General features: G+C 44.6%; 1 protein-coding gene across 3 annotated transcripts in view; it reads left to right on the plus strand.

Annotated features, from left to right (window-relative positions):
• Positions 1-264: 264 nt before the first annotated feature.
• Positions 265-13538, plus strand: part of ZSWIM6 (zinc finger SWIM-type containing 6) — a 104044-nt gene continuing 90770 nt past the window's right edge. Inside the window, exon 1 of one of the 3 annotated variants that reach the window (XM_015848773.2) lies at positions 265-934. In XM_015848773.2, the coding sequence (XP_015704259.1) occupies positions 433-934 (502 nt within the window). In that variant the 5' untranslated portion in view covers positions 265-432. The remainder of the gene's footprint in view (positions 935-13538) is intronic. The other 2 variants (XM_015848771.2, XM_015848770.2) reach the window with 2 other exon arrangements.

The raw sequence follows: 13538 nt of genomic DNA on the forward strand, positions 1-13538 counted from the left end.
GCCCGCCCCGTATTTCCCCGCTGAGGTGACGGGGTGAGGCCCCGCCCCGCATTCCGCTCTCGGTGTGACGCCAGGCGGAGCCCCCGCCCCTTCTTCCCACAGCGCGTGACGCCACGAGGCGGGCAGTGGGAGCGGCCGGAGGGTGAGCGTGGGACGGGGCGGGGCGGAGATGGGGGCGGGGGCAGCGGGGCTGGGGGCGTGGTGCCGCTCGGAGCCATCCGCGCGCCGCGCTCGGTCCGTTCTATTTATGTTTGTGGCGGAGATTTGCGTACGGCGCCGCCCCCCGCCCGCAGATGGGCAGCAGGACGCGCCCTCCGCGCCGTATAAGGCGAAAGGGGCGGGGAACCGGGGGGTCGGCGGCCGCTCGCTGCCTTCCTGGTGCCGTTTATAGGGTACAGCCACTTCCGCCGTCTGCTTAGAAGCGGCGCGATCATGGCGGAGCGCGGTCAGCTCCCTCCCCCCGCGAAGCGCCTCTGCTGCAGACCCGGCTACGGCTCGGGCTGCAGGCCGGGCGGGCGGGTGGGCGGCGCCGGTCCCGGCGGCGGAGCGCTCTGTGCCGGCCCCAGCTCCGCAGCCGCCGCCGCCGCCCTGGGGCTGCTGCCGCTGGGCAAGACGCAGAGCCCCGAGTCCCTGCTGGACATCGCGGCTCGTAAGGTGGCGGAGAAGTGGCCCTTCCAGCGGGTGGAGGAGCGGTTCGAGCGGATCCCGGAGCCGGTGCAGCGCAGGATCGTTTACTGGTCCTTCCCCCGCAGCGAGAGGGAGATCTGCATGTACTCTTCCTTCAACACCGGCAGCGAGGACCCCGCCGCCGCTCCCGGGGGAGCCGCCGCCGCGCCCGGCGGAGCCGCGGACGCCGCCGACGAGAACCGCCTGCCCTTCCGCAGGGGCATCGCGCTGCTCGACGGCGGCTGCGTCGATAACGTCCTGCAAGTCGGTGAGTCACCGGGCGCGACGCCGGGCCCGTGTCGGTACCGCTCCCGGTCCCCTCGGAGCCCTTCTCCTCCCGGGGTGGGCTTGGCAGCCCCTCTGCCCTCGGCGCGGGAGGGTTGCCCCGGCCCGGCGGGGGAGCCCCGGCGCGGCGCTGTCCCTTTAACTCTCGCTGCCGGTAATCCGGAGCGTGTAATCCCGCTTGGGTCTGCCCCCTCCCAGCGCCCACCCCCGGTAATCCGGGTCACCGCCGTACCCCGGGCCACAATGGGGAGGAGGTGCCCCCCGCGCACACACCTCCCCGGTGGAAATGAATCAGCAGAAGGCGGCCCACGGGGGTGGTGTGCGTGCGTGTGTATGTGTGTGTGGGGGGGGGGATGCGGTGTGCTCGGAAATAAAGAAATAAAAGCGAATGCCAGAGCCTGGTTTGAAGGAGGAGGAGGAAGGGGGGGAGCGGCGAACAAAGGCATTTCTAGGGCAGCGGCGAGCTGCAGGGAGGGGGCGAGATCCGCAGCGTGCGGGCGTGGGGTGGGAGAGGGTGGGGGGCACGGGGCCGTGACAGCGAGCCGTGTGTGTGCGGGGGGGCCGCGCTTCCTCCCGCTGGAACAATGCTCCCCCCTCTTCCTCCAATGCGTTTAAAGGGCTGCGGGGCTCCGTGATCCCCTTCTGCGAGGGAGGGAGGCGCCCCGCCCCCCATCCGCGGACGCCCCCGTGGTGGGGCGAGGTGTCCCCCGTCTGCGCGTGGGATCCCGAACTTCCACGCGGGGCGTGGGGTCTGCTTTGTAGCCGGGCACTTTGTTCTCGTTTTCGTGTTTATCTCCCACCTCTTAAAGGGAAAGCTGGACAAATAAAGGATCCTGCTCGGTTTTCTAGTTGTTGTTATTTTTTTTTTTCAATGTAGAAACGCATCTGTCTTTATTATTTCCCCCACCGTGCATCCTGTCCTGAGCCTTTTGTTCACTTCACTTGCGCTCCTCTATACAGCCGTTTATTTTCGCTGCTGCTGCTCTCAGCCTCAGTGCCTTTTTCAGAGCTGCACTTGAGACTTTCTTTCTTTTTTTTTTTTTTTAAACCTAATTAACTTTCTTGTAAGTTTAATCCTTTGACTTTCTCTCCTTTCTGAAGGTTGAGATGCGGCTGTGGCTCTCTGGGACTGGCAGAACCAGAAGCAGAGCTCTTGTAGTTGGGTTGGCAGCACTGAGGTTTTATTATTTTTTTTTCCTGTTCTGCTTGCGCTTGATTCTGTTTGCAAGCGATGAGGAATGACAGGAGTGCACGCAGGGAGGGTTTCTTGGATGATTACATTTAAGCCAGGAATTCACTGTGAAAATAAAGCCAAGGGGCGATAAATAAAAGATGCAATCTTCTCCAGGAGACAGACACCCAGCGTGGGCTTCGCTGTGCTTGTTTTCAGCGACAAAACAGGGCCTCAGCGAGGAGTTGTGAAAGGAAAAAGTAACTTGTTGTATAGCTCCTGAAGGGGAGGGGCACCGAGTAGTGTTGGCAAGGGTCAATGCGAAGAGAGAAAATATGCATAAATACAACTGAAGTGTTGACTGCTGCTTCTGGAGCCCTTAAACACGTTCCAGACAAATGCTGAAAATACAGTTGTGTTGTGTTTTTTTTCCAGCCTTCCATTGGAAAGCTGTGCTCTGGCTGTTGATGGTGAGTGTCTCAGTGCTCTGGCAGCACAGTGCTTGGACCCGGAGCTTGGACAGGGCTCAGTTGGATAGAAAGCTCTCATGCAAACCTGGTGCTGCAACTGCTGCTGAGCTGGAAGGTGCGCCTGAGCCCTGGCTCATGACTGGTTCTATGCAACACGATGGGGTGCTGCTTTGGGAGAGCTCTGGTGGGTCTATGTGAGCAGCACTCGGTGGCCTTTCAGATGTGAACTTGTGTTCTGTGCAGTGTGAGTAATGGAAACTCTGTAAATGTTTACTGTCGCACTGTGGAAAAGTGTGGCTGTTGGACAAAGTGCATTTTATTATGTATCAGCCCTAACAGCCTTACTTGTTCTAGTGCTGATGACTATAAAGGGAATGCAGATCTGGTTAGTGATGGAGAGGAACAGACTTTGTGTTGGTAGTTAAATGGAGCTAAATGCTTCTGAGTTCTACATTTCTTAGTCTAGCCTGGTATAAACACTCGGACAATCTCTTCACAGTGACTCATTTCAAGTACTAGAATTTAAAAAACCTCGAGTCTACATGCTGCTAAAAATTGTCACATGCTCCCATGTCACCTTCCCCACCTCTGTCTCACACGTGTCATGAAAAGAGCAAAAGGAGCTAACATGTCAGGGATGTGCACAGCCGACATCGGGCTGCTGAGAGCTCTATGAGTGGATTTGTCCTGGCGTGATCATTAGCGTCACTTAGTTCTGAAAGACTTATCTCCAGAGAAACTGGCTTAAAAATTCTGCTTGTATCTAACTTATTGATGGCTTATTTTGGTATGTTTCAACTACAAACCCTTTCAGAAAGGGTTTTCTTTTCCTTTAAAATAAAAAAAAAATAAAAATGTAGGTTTCTGGAATAAACCTTTTCAACTCTATAAAATAGAGCTTTTCTACCATATATGTTCCATCTATTTCAAACCAGGTATTTTTAGTAAAGATTGCAGGCTAAGCATGAAAGCACTTTGAGGAAATACAACAATCTGGAGGAGAAATTAGAAGTTGACTGTGCTTTGTTTGGCATTTGCATGAAGATGCCAGGAGTGAGCAGACGGTTTTAGCTGGTGGAGTGTGTATTTGGTTCCTGAGGTTTGTCCTGAATTAGTGTACAGCCCTGCCTTGTCGTCACAGTGGTGTCTGTCGAGGTTAGGAAGAGGTGTGATCCTTCAATAGCACAGTTGACCTGGCAGAAGCCCTTAATGCAGCTATTCTAGGAGAAGGGAAAAAAGCCACCCTGTGCTCTGGTAGGATGACTTTCTGCTTTGGGAAGGGCAGAGGCTGCCTTTACTGCTGTGGCGGTAAGCCCTGCTGCTGTATCTGCGTCCACATTAGAACCACTTGAAGTGGTTTGATACGTCACGTAAAGTACTCCTAGAATGTCTTCGTCTGTCTTTAATTTGACGTTGGTTTGTCTTTGCTGCGTAGACCTTGCTTGCTCATACAGGTCTCCCTTTAAGGTGTTGTAGTCTTTTCCACAGTAGCACAGGACTTTGTAATCATGGTAGTCATGCCTGTTAGGTATGAATGGCAGGAGAGTGAGTTGGAGGGAAGAAACTTCCAAGGGTAGGAAAATAATGTATAGAATTAATTGATGGGCACTTACCACAGCCCTGGAATTTAATATTCATGTTGTGAACTGGGAAACTACCTTGCCTGGGAAGAGTGTTCAGCTGGAGTGTTGTTGGTGTGGAGCAGCAGATATAGTTTTCTGAAGTCCCCTGGTGCAGTGTGTTCAGAGGGATGCTACCAAAACACCGTGTTTGATTTCAGGAGAAAACAAAACAAGTGAATCTTCTCAAACGTAAAATAGTAGTTGGAACATCCTGTATGTTTCTTTGTCTGGTTCTTAAATGAAATCAGAACTTGTGACTTTTTCCTCCCAATTTTCTCTTAATACAAGGTATTTATCTTTTGACTTGGTTGCTTTCATCATCTGTTGTTACAAAAGAGCTACAGGTTGGTGGTTGCTTTCAAAGCCAGGAGAAGCCATCGTTCTAGGAAAAGAAAGCTTTGTAAGATCCCATTGGTAGCTGCTCTAATTCTGTCTGAATGCAATAGTGTAACGAATCAGACATACATGTATAGTAATCAGCAACTTTCTGCTCCTTTTGGTGAATGGTAATCCCAGTTAATAATTTTTTCATTCTTCCTAACTATCTTTGCCCAAAATAGCATAGACTTATACAGCGCGTAAGACAAGTGCAATTTCTTTTCTTTCAAGATCTAATTATTTGAGTACCAACAGTATAATGTGAAACACCTTTCTGTTGATTAAAACCATACAGGTACTTTATTAGGAATCTGTCACAGGCATTTGTGCTATGCATTTGAGATGTCCCTTTTAGCAGACATGATCATCTTCACTAATACATCTATTTGCTGATGAAACATACAGGACACGTGGATTTAGCTTTTCTTCTAAATAATTAAAGTAATATTAAATTCAGTAATAAAGCTAAGGCTATTATTTGTGAATGTAAGTACTGTGTTCTGCATTAACTTCTTGGAGTCCTGGTATGTCTGCTGACCTTTTTCCAAGGGGAGAATGTTGTGCTGAGGTTCTTCTCCTGGAAGAGGCAGTTTATCTACTGACATGCCACAGAAACAAGCATGATTTCTTCAGCAGCCAGCCCAGTGTTGGGGTTTGGTTAGGAACTTATGACTTAACAAATTTTAGGTTACTTGTTTAATACAATACTGTGGTAATGTAGTAAGCAAATAATGTCTGACTTTTTGCTGGGCTTCTTGAATTGCAACCAAGACCAGTAGGATTTTGCAAAAATACCTTCAGTGATTACAGTTTGGATTAGCTTTAAGAAGTGACTACCAATATTTCCAGGTTCAGAGGGACAAGTAAACTCATTTTAAAATACTTCTTCCTGAAAGAGAGACGGCTGAAAGCATTCCAGTTTCCTTGTTGGATTTGGAATGCAGTGTATTAATTAGGGAACACACAAGCTATTTTCAGTGCGTAGATGTGTGTATTCTGATGATGGGCTATCCTTGACCTTGAAGAATTTCTTTGGAAATTTTTCTTCTTAAAAATAAATATTATAAAGTGGAGTTAGGAGGTGGGGGGAGAGAATTATAAAAAAAACTTTTCTTTTAAGACTAGATTAATAAACAAGGAAAACTTAAAGTCAGCTCCTGCCCTTTTTGAGTTTTTCTAAAAATATCTAATCAGGATTTCAAGAGAAAGTAAGCATTTTTCCAGTGATTACAGGAAGCGCAAATAAAAACCTTATCCAGGCATGTGCAGCCCGCAGCCTAGCCCAGCTCGCTCTGCATCCCAGCCGCTGCCCGGTGGCCCAGCATGGTCCCTGGTGTGCACCCATCACTCCCCAGCAGCCTGACTTTGGTGTGGAATGGTGGATATTTGCAGTTCTGTTTTCAGTCGGCGTAAATACACAAACTGGGTGTTTTCAAATGGAGTGCATGAAGTTGCAACCAGACTTTCAACTAAAAAAAAATCTGTCAGTGTCTCTTTACTTTTGTAAGCCCTCTCTCAACCTATTTCATGTCATTGCTATTTGGCAGCATGTACTTTTGTGGACAGCTGTTGTCATGAATGAAGTGCTGGAGTAACATTTAACTGAAAATCACAAACACCTTGAGAGCTCACAAAGACTTGCAGGTATTGCCATCAAACAAGGGATTGGTGCGTTAGTTCCACACAAACACAGTCATGTATCGCATTAGTTCTGGGTGTTTGTTGCTCTCCTTTTTTGTTTTAATATCCTAATATTTTAAAAATATTATAGACTGAGGTTGGTTTTGTTACTTGTATACATGAGCTGCATTGAATAGTTCATGAGGGCTGCTCCAAAAGTAATGCCTGCTATTTTATTACTTTGGCCCACAGTATTGGAGGCACACGTTGATGGTAAGGTGATAAAAGTAGAATCTTCCCCACCAACATTGCATTCCGTGTTGTTGCTGCATGACAGGTGGCAGCAGAAGGGCACTCTGACAGGATGGCATCTGATGTGGAACTGTGTGTGAAGCTGAGGTGTGTCATTAAATCCCTCCATGCAGAAAAAAATGGCACCAATTGACATTCATCGACACTTGCAGAACATTCCTGGAGACCAAGAAGCAGATGTGAGCACAGTGAGGTGGCAGGTGGTGCATTTCAGTAGAGGTGACAGTGAGGCTCCTTTGCTGGTGCAGATTTTGACAAGCATGGAATGCAAGCTTTTGTTCATCACAGGAGAAAATGCACAACTAATGATGGTGACTGTGTTGATAAGGAGTCTTCTGTAGCTGGGAATATGCTATATCAAAAAACATCATTGTGCTCAAACTGGTGCAGTTTCGAAGGAAATATATAGGAGGCATTACTTTTGGAGCACCCTTTGTCTACACAGCACAAAACTATTCACTAGATGTGGTCCAGGCAAGCCAAAAGATTGGGCACTCGTGCCTTGTAGAGTCTTTCCACATAATTACAAATAGTAGGAACAAATAGCAGGATAAGTTTGTAATAAGACAGTGTCATTGCTGTGCTAGAATTCAGTGAATTGTTTTTGGTTAAAATTGTTACAAGAGCAATAAAACATGCTTTTATGGAAAAAATTAATTATGGACTTAACCTAACAACTTGCCATTATTCATTTTTTGTCAGTTTTCATGTTTCTCATGTTTCTTATTTACCCCCTAATTTCAAGGCTTCCCTCAATTTGAAGAAAACAATTTCTGTTTTCAAAGCTGGCTTTCAGTTTAAGAAAGTGATTCCATCTCTGTGTACAGACAGATGTTTTGATATGTAGCAGTTCTTGAATTGCAGCCAGTCGTCATGCCAGCAACTGATGCTTTCTATGTCTGTCTCTGTGCTTTCGGAGATGAATGATTAATTAGAAGTGAGATTTGTGTTGAAGGGTAGGCTGAAGCTGTTTAAAAGTCAGCCGTGGACAAATTGGTTTTCCTTAACAATCACTAGCTGGTTGTTGGCTTTTGCCATAGCATTTGCTGTTGTCCTTTTTTTAGCCTGTATAAGACTGAAGTTCTAATTAAAACCTATTTATTGAGAAGCAGTATATTATCACGTATGGCAGTTCTCACCAGTGAAGGTTAAAAGTATGTTGGGAGATAGCCTGAAAGATGTATCTGCATGCATTCAGTTTTCATGTCATCTTGTTTTTTTGGTATCTAGTTCTTCAGACAAATCCTGAAGTTTTGTAACATTACTGACAAGACAAAACATTAGTGTGAAGCTACAGCACTGCAAGAAGGCAGCTGACACCCTTTCGCTTATTTTCTCCTTAGTTAATTTTCTTTGGGGATTAGATAGAATTTACTGCATCTTGAAAAGAAAAATAAAAGAAGGACAGAACTATTTTAACTGACAAAAGCTATTCTAATTTATGAATCTGCCTGTCTGTCATAGGAAATAATTTGAAATTTTACAAAGCTTTCATGTGCAATGAGGGTACAGATTTAATGTGAATTCGGATTGCTTGGAATGCAGTCAGCCTGATAGCATGTGAATACTTGAGCACTGTCCAATAACTGCACTTGTGCTGGGAGAGCTGTCCTCTTGAACTTCCAGTTTTTCTTCTTGGTTTGCTATCTAAAACTACGGGTGTGAAACACTTCTCTCAGCTGGACGTGCATGTAGCCTTTGACATGGCTTTGTAGCTTTCTGTGACCTGGATCACTAGTAATGTTGGCCTGGGCTGTGTGCTGGTTGCATTCTCCTCCTGGCTACATTGCAATTACTATGGTTTAGTGATGCCCTTACATCTGGCTTCCAACAAGGCAGCCCTGTGCACTCAGCCTTTGCTGCCTTGGCCCTACTGTCAAACACCAGGATGTCTAGAAAGCTTGTGATGTAAGTCACTATCTTAGAATGGTTGTTCAGTTGTTTGTTTGTTTGCTTGTCTTTACTTCTGCAGTTGTACAAACAGACAAGGAGGTTAGCCTTCTAAAAGTAAGGAGATTGAAGAACATTCCTTTACAGCTGAGTCAGAACTGATAAGAGGCCTGCTACAGAAACTTAGTGGCCATACATGAGAAGCTTTCTGATTTGACAGAATTGATGAACTGAACTGTCGCCCAGTGTAGGCTTTCTACTGCAAGAAGGCAGCTGACACCCTTTCACTTATTTTCTCTTTAGTTAATTTTCTTTAGGGATTAGGTAGAATTTACTTCATTAAGCCTTTCTGAAAATCGAAAATCAAAATGTGAAAGAGGCACATCTTCAGCTGTATTTAAAGCACATTTTAAGGTAATTGCGATATGCAGCATCACACTTTAAAAAGACCTTTATCTTTTCTTTCTGTCTAACCCTTTTCTCCTTGCTGCAAATGAGAGCATTTGACAGTCTTGGAATATCTGGGAATTTTTGCTTTGGAAACGCATGGGCAATGGCTGAGAAGGTCTGACGTTAATTGGGAGGATGCAGCAAAACCTGTCAGTAAGTTTAAATTCATGCTAGTAGAGCGAGCTGATCAGATAAATCGAAAGCTCGTTTACTGAATTAATGTGCTAAAAATTCAGGTGGCTTACATTTTGTCCTGCTTTATTTAACAATCTGCCTGTTTACTTAAGTCATCTTTCATTGTTAATTGGTGTCAGACCTCTAATGTTCTACCAGACTGCTGAAAAAATAAGTGTGGAAAAGTGGCATAATAGGAAGAAAGTTAACAAAAGTAGGTGTTAATACATCTTTATTGAGTCTGTGTGATTTTATTTATTTATTTTTCAAGAGCTGATTATTTTCAAACGATCATTTTAAAGGCTGGGAAAATCAAATGTTGCATAGCCATATGACTTCTAAGAAATGAGACACTTTGTTGTATGCGAGCCAACTTTTGCTGCTAACTGGTTACTGACAGCCAGTAGTAATGCAAATACAGTGCAGGAACTGTGCAGCTGACTACAATGTTTAATTTATACTGACTGATGAAATAAAGAACATTTGACCATTGAAGCACTTAATACTGAATAAACTGTTTTATAAAGTGTGAGACAAATTTACAGTCTGTAATACAGTAGAGGATCAAGTTTGCATGTACTGTGCTTATTTTTGTATTTCTAATATTGTGGGTTTTGGTGATAGGCTTTTACTAGTATTGACTCTTCTGGGCTTGTTTCCACATGCTTCAAATTTGGCTTTTTTTTTTTTTTTTTTTTTAATGCTACTTGTTTTCTCTCCTGGTACCCATGTTCAGCTATATGCTTGGCTTAGTGGCTGTGTCAAATCAGATTCTGGCTTTCCCTTGTCAAGAGCATCTGGTGAGTTTTATTAATAACTGAGCTTTGATACTTAGGCCAGCCTGAAGTTCAGAGTGTCACTCCATCTTCAGTGATGGTGGATGGGATTGTTATTCTATGGCAAGTATAAGCAACTTCACCATAGTATGGACTTAGGATGTCATGTACCTGGTGGCCAGTCATTTTTGCCACTAGCTGAAGTTGTGACCATGGAATAATGGCAAATAAAATGTCTGTGTTAAGAATCTATTAATAAAAATGTCAGTCAGTAATCATCCTGAAGTTGTCTGGAAAGTGTGAGAAGTTTTGTGAAGGACATTATAGTAAGCAGTTGATCGCTTGCACAGCAGCAGTTGCCTCAGTGAAGTACTTGCATTCCTGCTTGTGTTTGTGGAGTACAGTGCATCATGTGGGAAGTTGAGAGGTAGTGTTAGCAAAGCACTTCTTTACATATTTACAAAGCTGAGCTTGGTGACCACATTAAGCTTCAAGACAACTCTGCTGAGCCTGGCAAATCTGAAAGCTCAAGAACAGGGAAAATCAGTAGTCTAAATTAATTATTTAACGTATTAGCTACATGGAGGAAACCTGGAATGCTTTTCTTCTGAAATACTGTGTTATGACCAATGACAACTGTGCCAGCTGCCTGTAGTGCTGATGTACATGCAGAATGACTCTCAGTTCTGCCTTTGATTTAAGTTGTAGGTGAAGCCTTGCAAACTGACTGTTAGCATTTCACGGTTAAAATATCAAGTCAGTAATATTCTGTATTTATGTTTAGATTTAGAGTAGCTGTATTACATAGAAGAGTGGAAGTTCAATTTTACTTCTCGAGCAGAGGGATAACATAAAATGTGTAACTGTGGTGTTAGATTTTTAGCTCGTCAGTATTGCAAGTCATGATCTGTGAGGTAAGAGTCACGCAGCTTTCCTGGTCAAATCTAAATGCATGAACTAATAGAAATGACTTCAGCTGAATGTGCTACTAACGTCTGAATGATAGACAGTGACTAGAAATAGGACTTGATAGAACAGATGCCTTGGCAGTCTGGTTGGATAAGGAAGCTGAGAATAGTTTTATTAGTGCTATTTAAAAATTTTAGAAGCAGCATATTGCTTAGTTTTAGTGATGATTTTCAGTGACCAAACTTTACATTATGTATCCTGGCAATAATTTATAGTCTTAATTTCTAAGTGGTTACATAGGTGGTATATGTAAGTGGCTGCTTGGTGGCAGGTATAAATAACTGGTTAGGAGTAAACAAGAGTTCAACTCATTGAGTAAGATATACTTGAAGACAAGAGGGGGTAGTAAGATGCTGAGCTGACCTTTATAGATGGGAGGCTAGGAAGAAAAGTGGGGAAGTGATGACTTGTGAGATAAGGTAGAGGTCAAAGAGCTCTGCAGATTTCCGAAGAGGTGTGTTTAATGAGGTTATAGTCTGAGTGACTTGCTTCTCCCCCTTTGTAGTCTACTTTCAGAGGGTTTTAGTGAAGGCATGAAAGAGGATAGATTCCTCCATTTCGAAAGCTTTGTTTTGTTTTGTGCAGCAGGTTAGCAATCTAACTTAACTGTCTTTGTAGATTTTGAAACTGCAGAAATATTTAAAGCTATGAAGTGAATGGTTGCTTGTTCTGCCCACTTCCATTATTACATCTTAATTTCAATTTTGGAAATTCAAAGTATCTGACACTATTTTTCAGAAAGTGCTGACTTTTCTGTTAAATAGAAGGTTATTTGTCAGACTGCTCTTTATCAAAGCAGAAGCGGTTTCTCTTATGTCTTGTTGGAAGAGGAAAGAGAAGAACTGGCTGTGGTGGTACAGCCTGAAGCTATAAGGGCTAGAAACTATTAGGGACAGGAGATACATGTAAGCACTGGAAACGTAGGGATAATGTGAGCCTTGTAATCTTAATAGGAAAGCAATCCAGTTTTGTGGGATAGGGGTTGTTAAAAGGGAGGGTTTGTATATGCACCAGTGGTCAAAGAAGGGTGCTGATGTCAGAAAACTGAAGACTCTCAGTGTGGAGAGTAAGCTTGAGAGGAGTGTGATGGCAGTAAGATCAAAGCAGCTACTCCCTGATTACTCAAAGTGTGGAATGATAGCTAGCGAAATGTTAGGCAGGATAAATGGGGAAAATGTGAATCATGGATACGCACTTCAGTGAATCCCTGCCTGTTATGAAGTCCCTCTTCCCCTCCCTACTTGAATAACAAAAGGAAGTTAACTAGAAGAGATAAAGTATTGAGAAACATCTACTGAAAGGAGGAAGCAGAGGAGGATGACTGTGCAGTGAGACACTAAGCTGTGATTTTAGGAAGTAAAAGGAGATCAAGCCAGTAAAGGTCAAAAGTGCTGGGAAAAGAGTCTTCTGCTTGTAGAGGTGCTGAAAAGTAAAGCACTCCAAGTCTTGATATGCGTACAGAAAAATCTCCAATAGAGACCTGAGTGAGAGCTGTTCAGTGAGAGGACACTGCTGTAACCAGCAAAGACTTGATGAAAGAAACACATTCTAGACAACGACCTCAGCACACTCAATTGTTTGGCCATTGAAGAGATAGCGATGTGGGGAAGGTGGTAGATTGGGTCTACATGAGCACCTCAGGTAGAAGCTACGTGCATGAATGAAGTGGGGTAAATCAGTAGTGTAAGAGTGAAGAAGTCTATATAGCAAGGCACAGCATGCATGGAAATTTATAGGTAGGTGGGGGATGGATTACCTGTAGCTGTGTTCTGTGCCAGGCCAGCCTTGCCTATGACTCTGGTGAGGAAGCATGTGTCCTAAGCCTGAGTGTGGGTAGCAATGTGTGAGGAAATAGGGAAAGAAGTGAAAGCATATCTTGTGCTTGCCTGCTGCCAGGTGATGCTGCTGGAAAGGGTATGCTTGCAGTGAGGACTAGACAAGGAAATGCTACTGAGGTAGACTGTGACTTGGTCTTTACTGTGTGTCTTGGTGCTAGCAGTGCAGGCTGTAGCGATCTCTGACCTGCCTGCCCCCGTAAATCCAAGCTGAAAGCTCAAATACAAGCCTAGTGTTGGTCTTTCTAAGACTGGTAACCTTGGGTTGCCGAACAGATCATAAATGACAAAGGCCATAAACCTTTACTCTGACAGAAGTAGAGAATTGGAAACTGTATTTCCAGTTACAATTTAGCAGTGTTATCACCTTACTACCCCTTCCTTTTTTAGGGAGTAGGCAGATTCCTCATTGACCAAGCCTGCTGCTGTAAGGAGAGCTGCTGATGCGGCAGTGCAGCATGGTCATAAGGCTTCCTGGTGAGGCTGGGAGTTGTTCTCCAGGAGCTGTTCCAGCAAACGTGCTCCCTCTTGTCACTGGGTGAACTCCTCCAAGGACAGGCTGCAAAACAGGCCTATCAAAAGAAATGTATTCCATTGTGAAATACTCTAGTCATGAATATGGTAAATGAAATAACTGACTCATTTAGTGTACCATGACTCATTTACTGCTCTGTGCCTCATTGTGTAACTCTTAGAACAGAAAATACATATTGCTGTGCTCAAACATGTATTTTGAAAAGATTTTTTCATGATTGTCATTTTCAGACTTTACCCACTGCTAAGACACAGTGCATCATTCACGCTGAAGGCATGTGGATGCTTCAGGCTGGCATAAATGCAGGCCGCTGTCAGAGGGACGCTGCAGTTCTCAGTCTTTCACCTAGTGCCAGGGCTTTGTATAGCTGTGCAGTGAGCTGGAG

The sequence above is a fragment of the Coturnix japonica genome, chromosome Z (assembly GCF_001577835.2).
Source record: "Coturnix japonica isolate 7356 chromosome Z, Coturnix japonica 2.1, whole genome shotgun sequence".
NCBI classification, from domain to species: domain Eukaryota; kingdom Metazoa; phylum Chordata; class Aves; order Galliformes; family Phasianidae; genus Coturnix; species Coturnix japonica.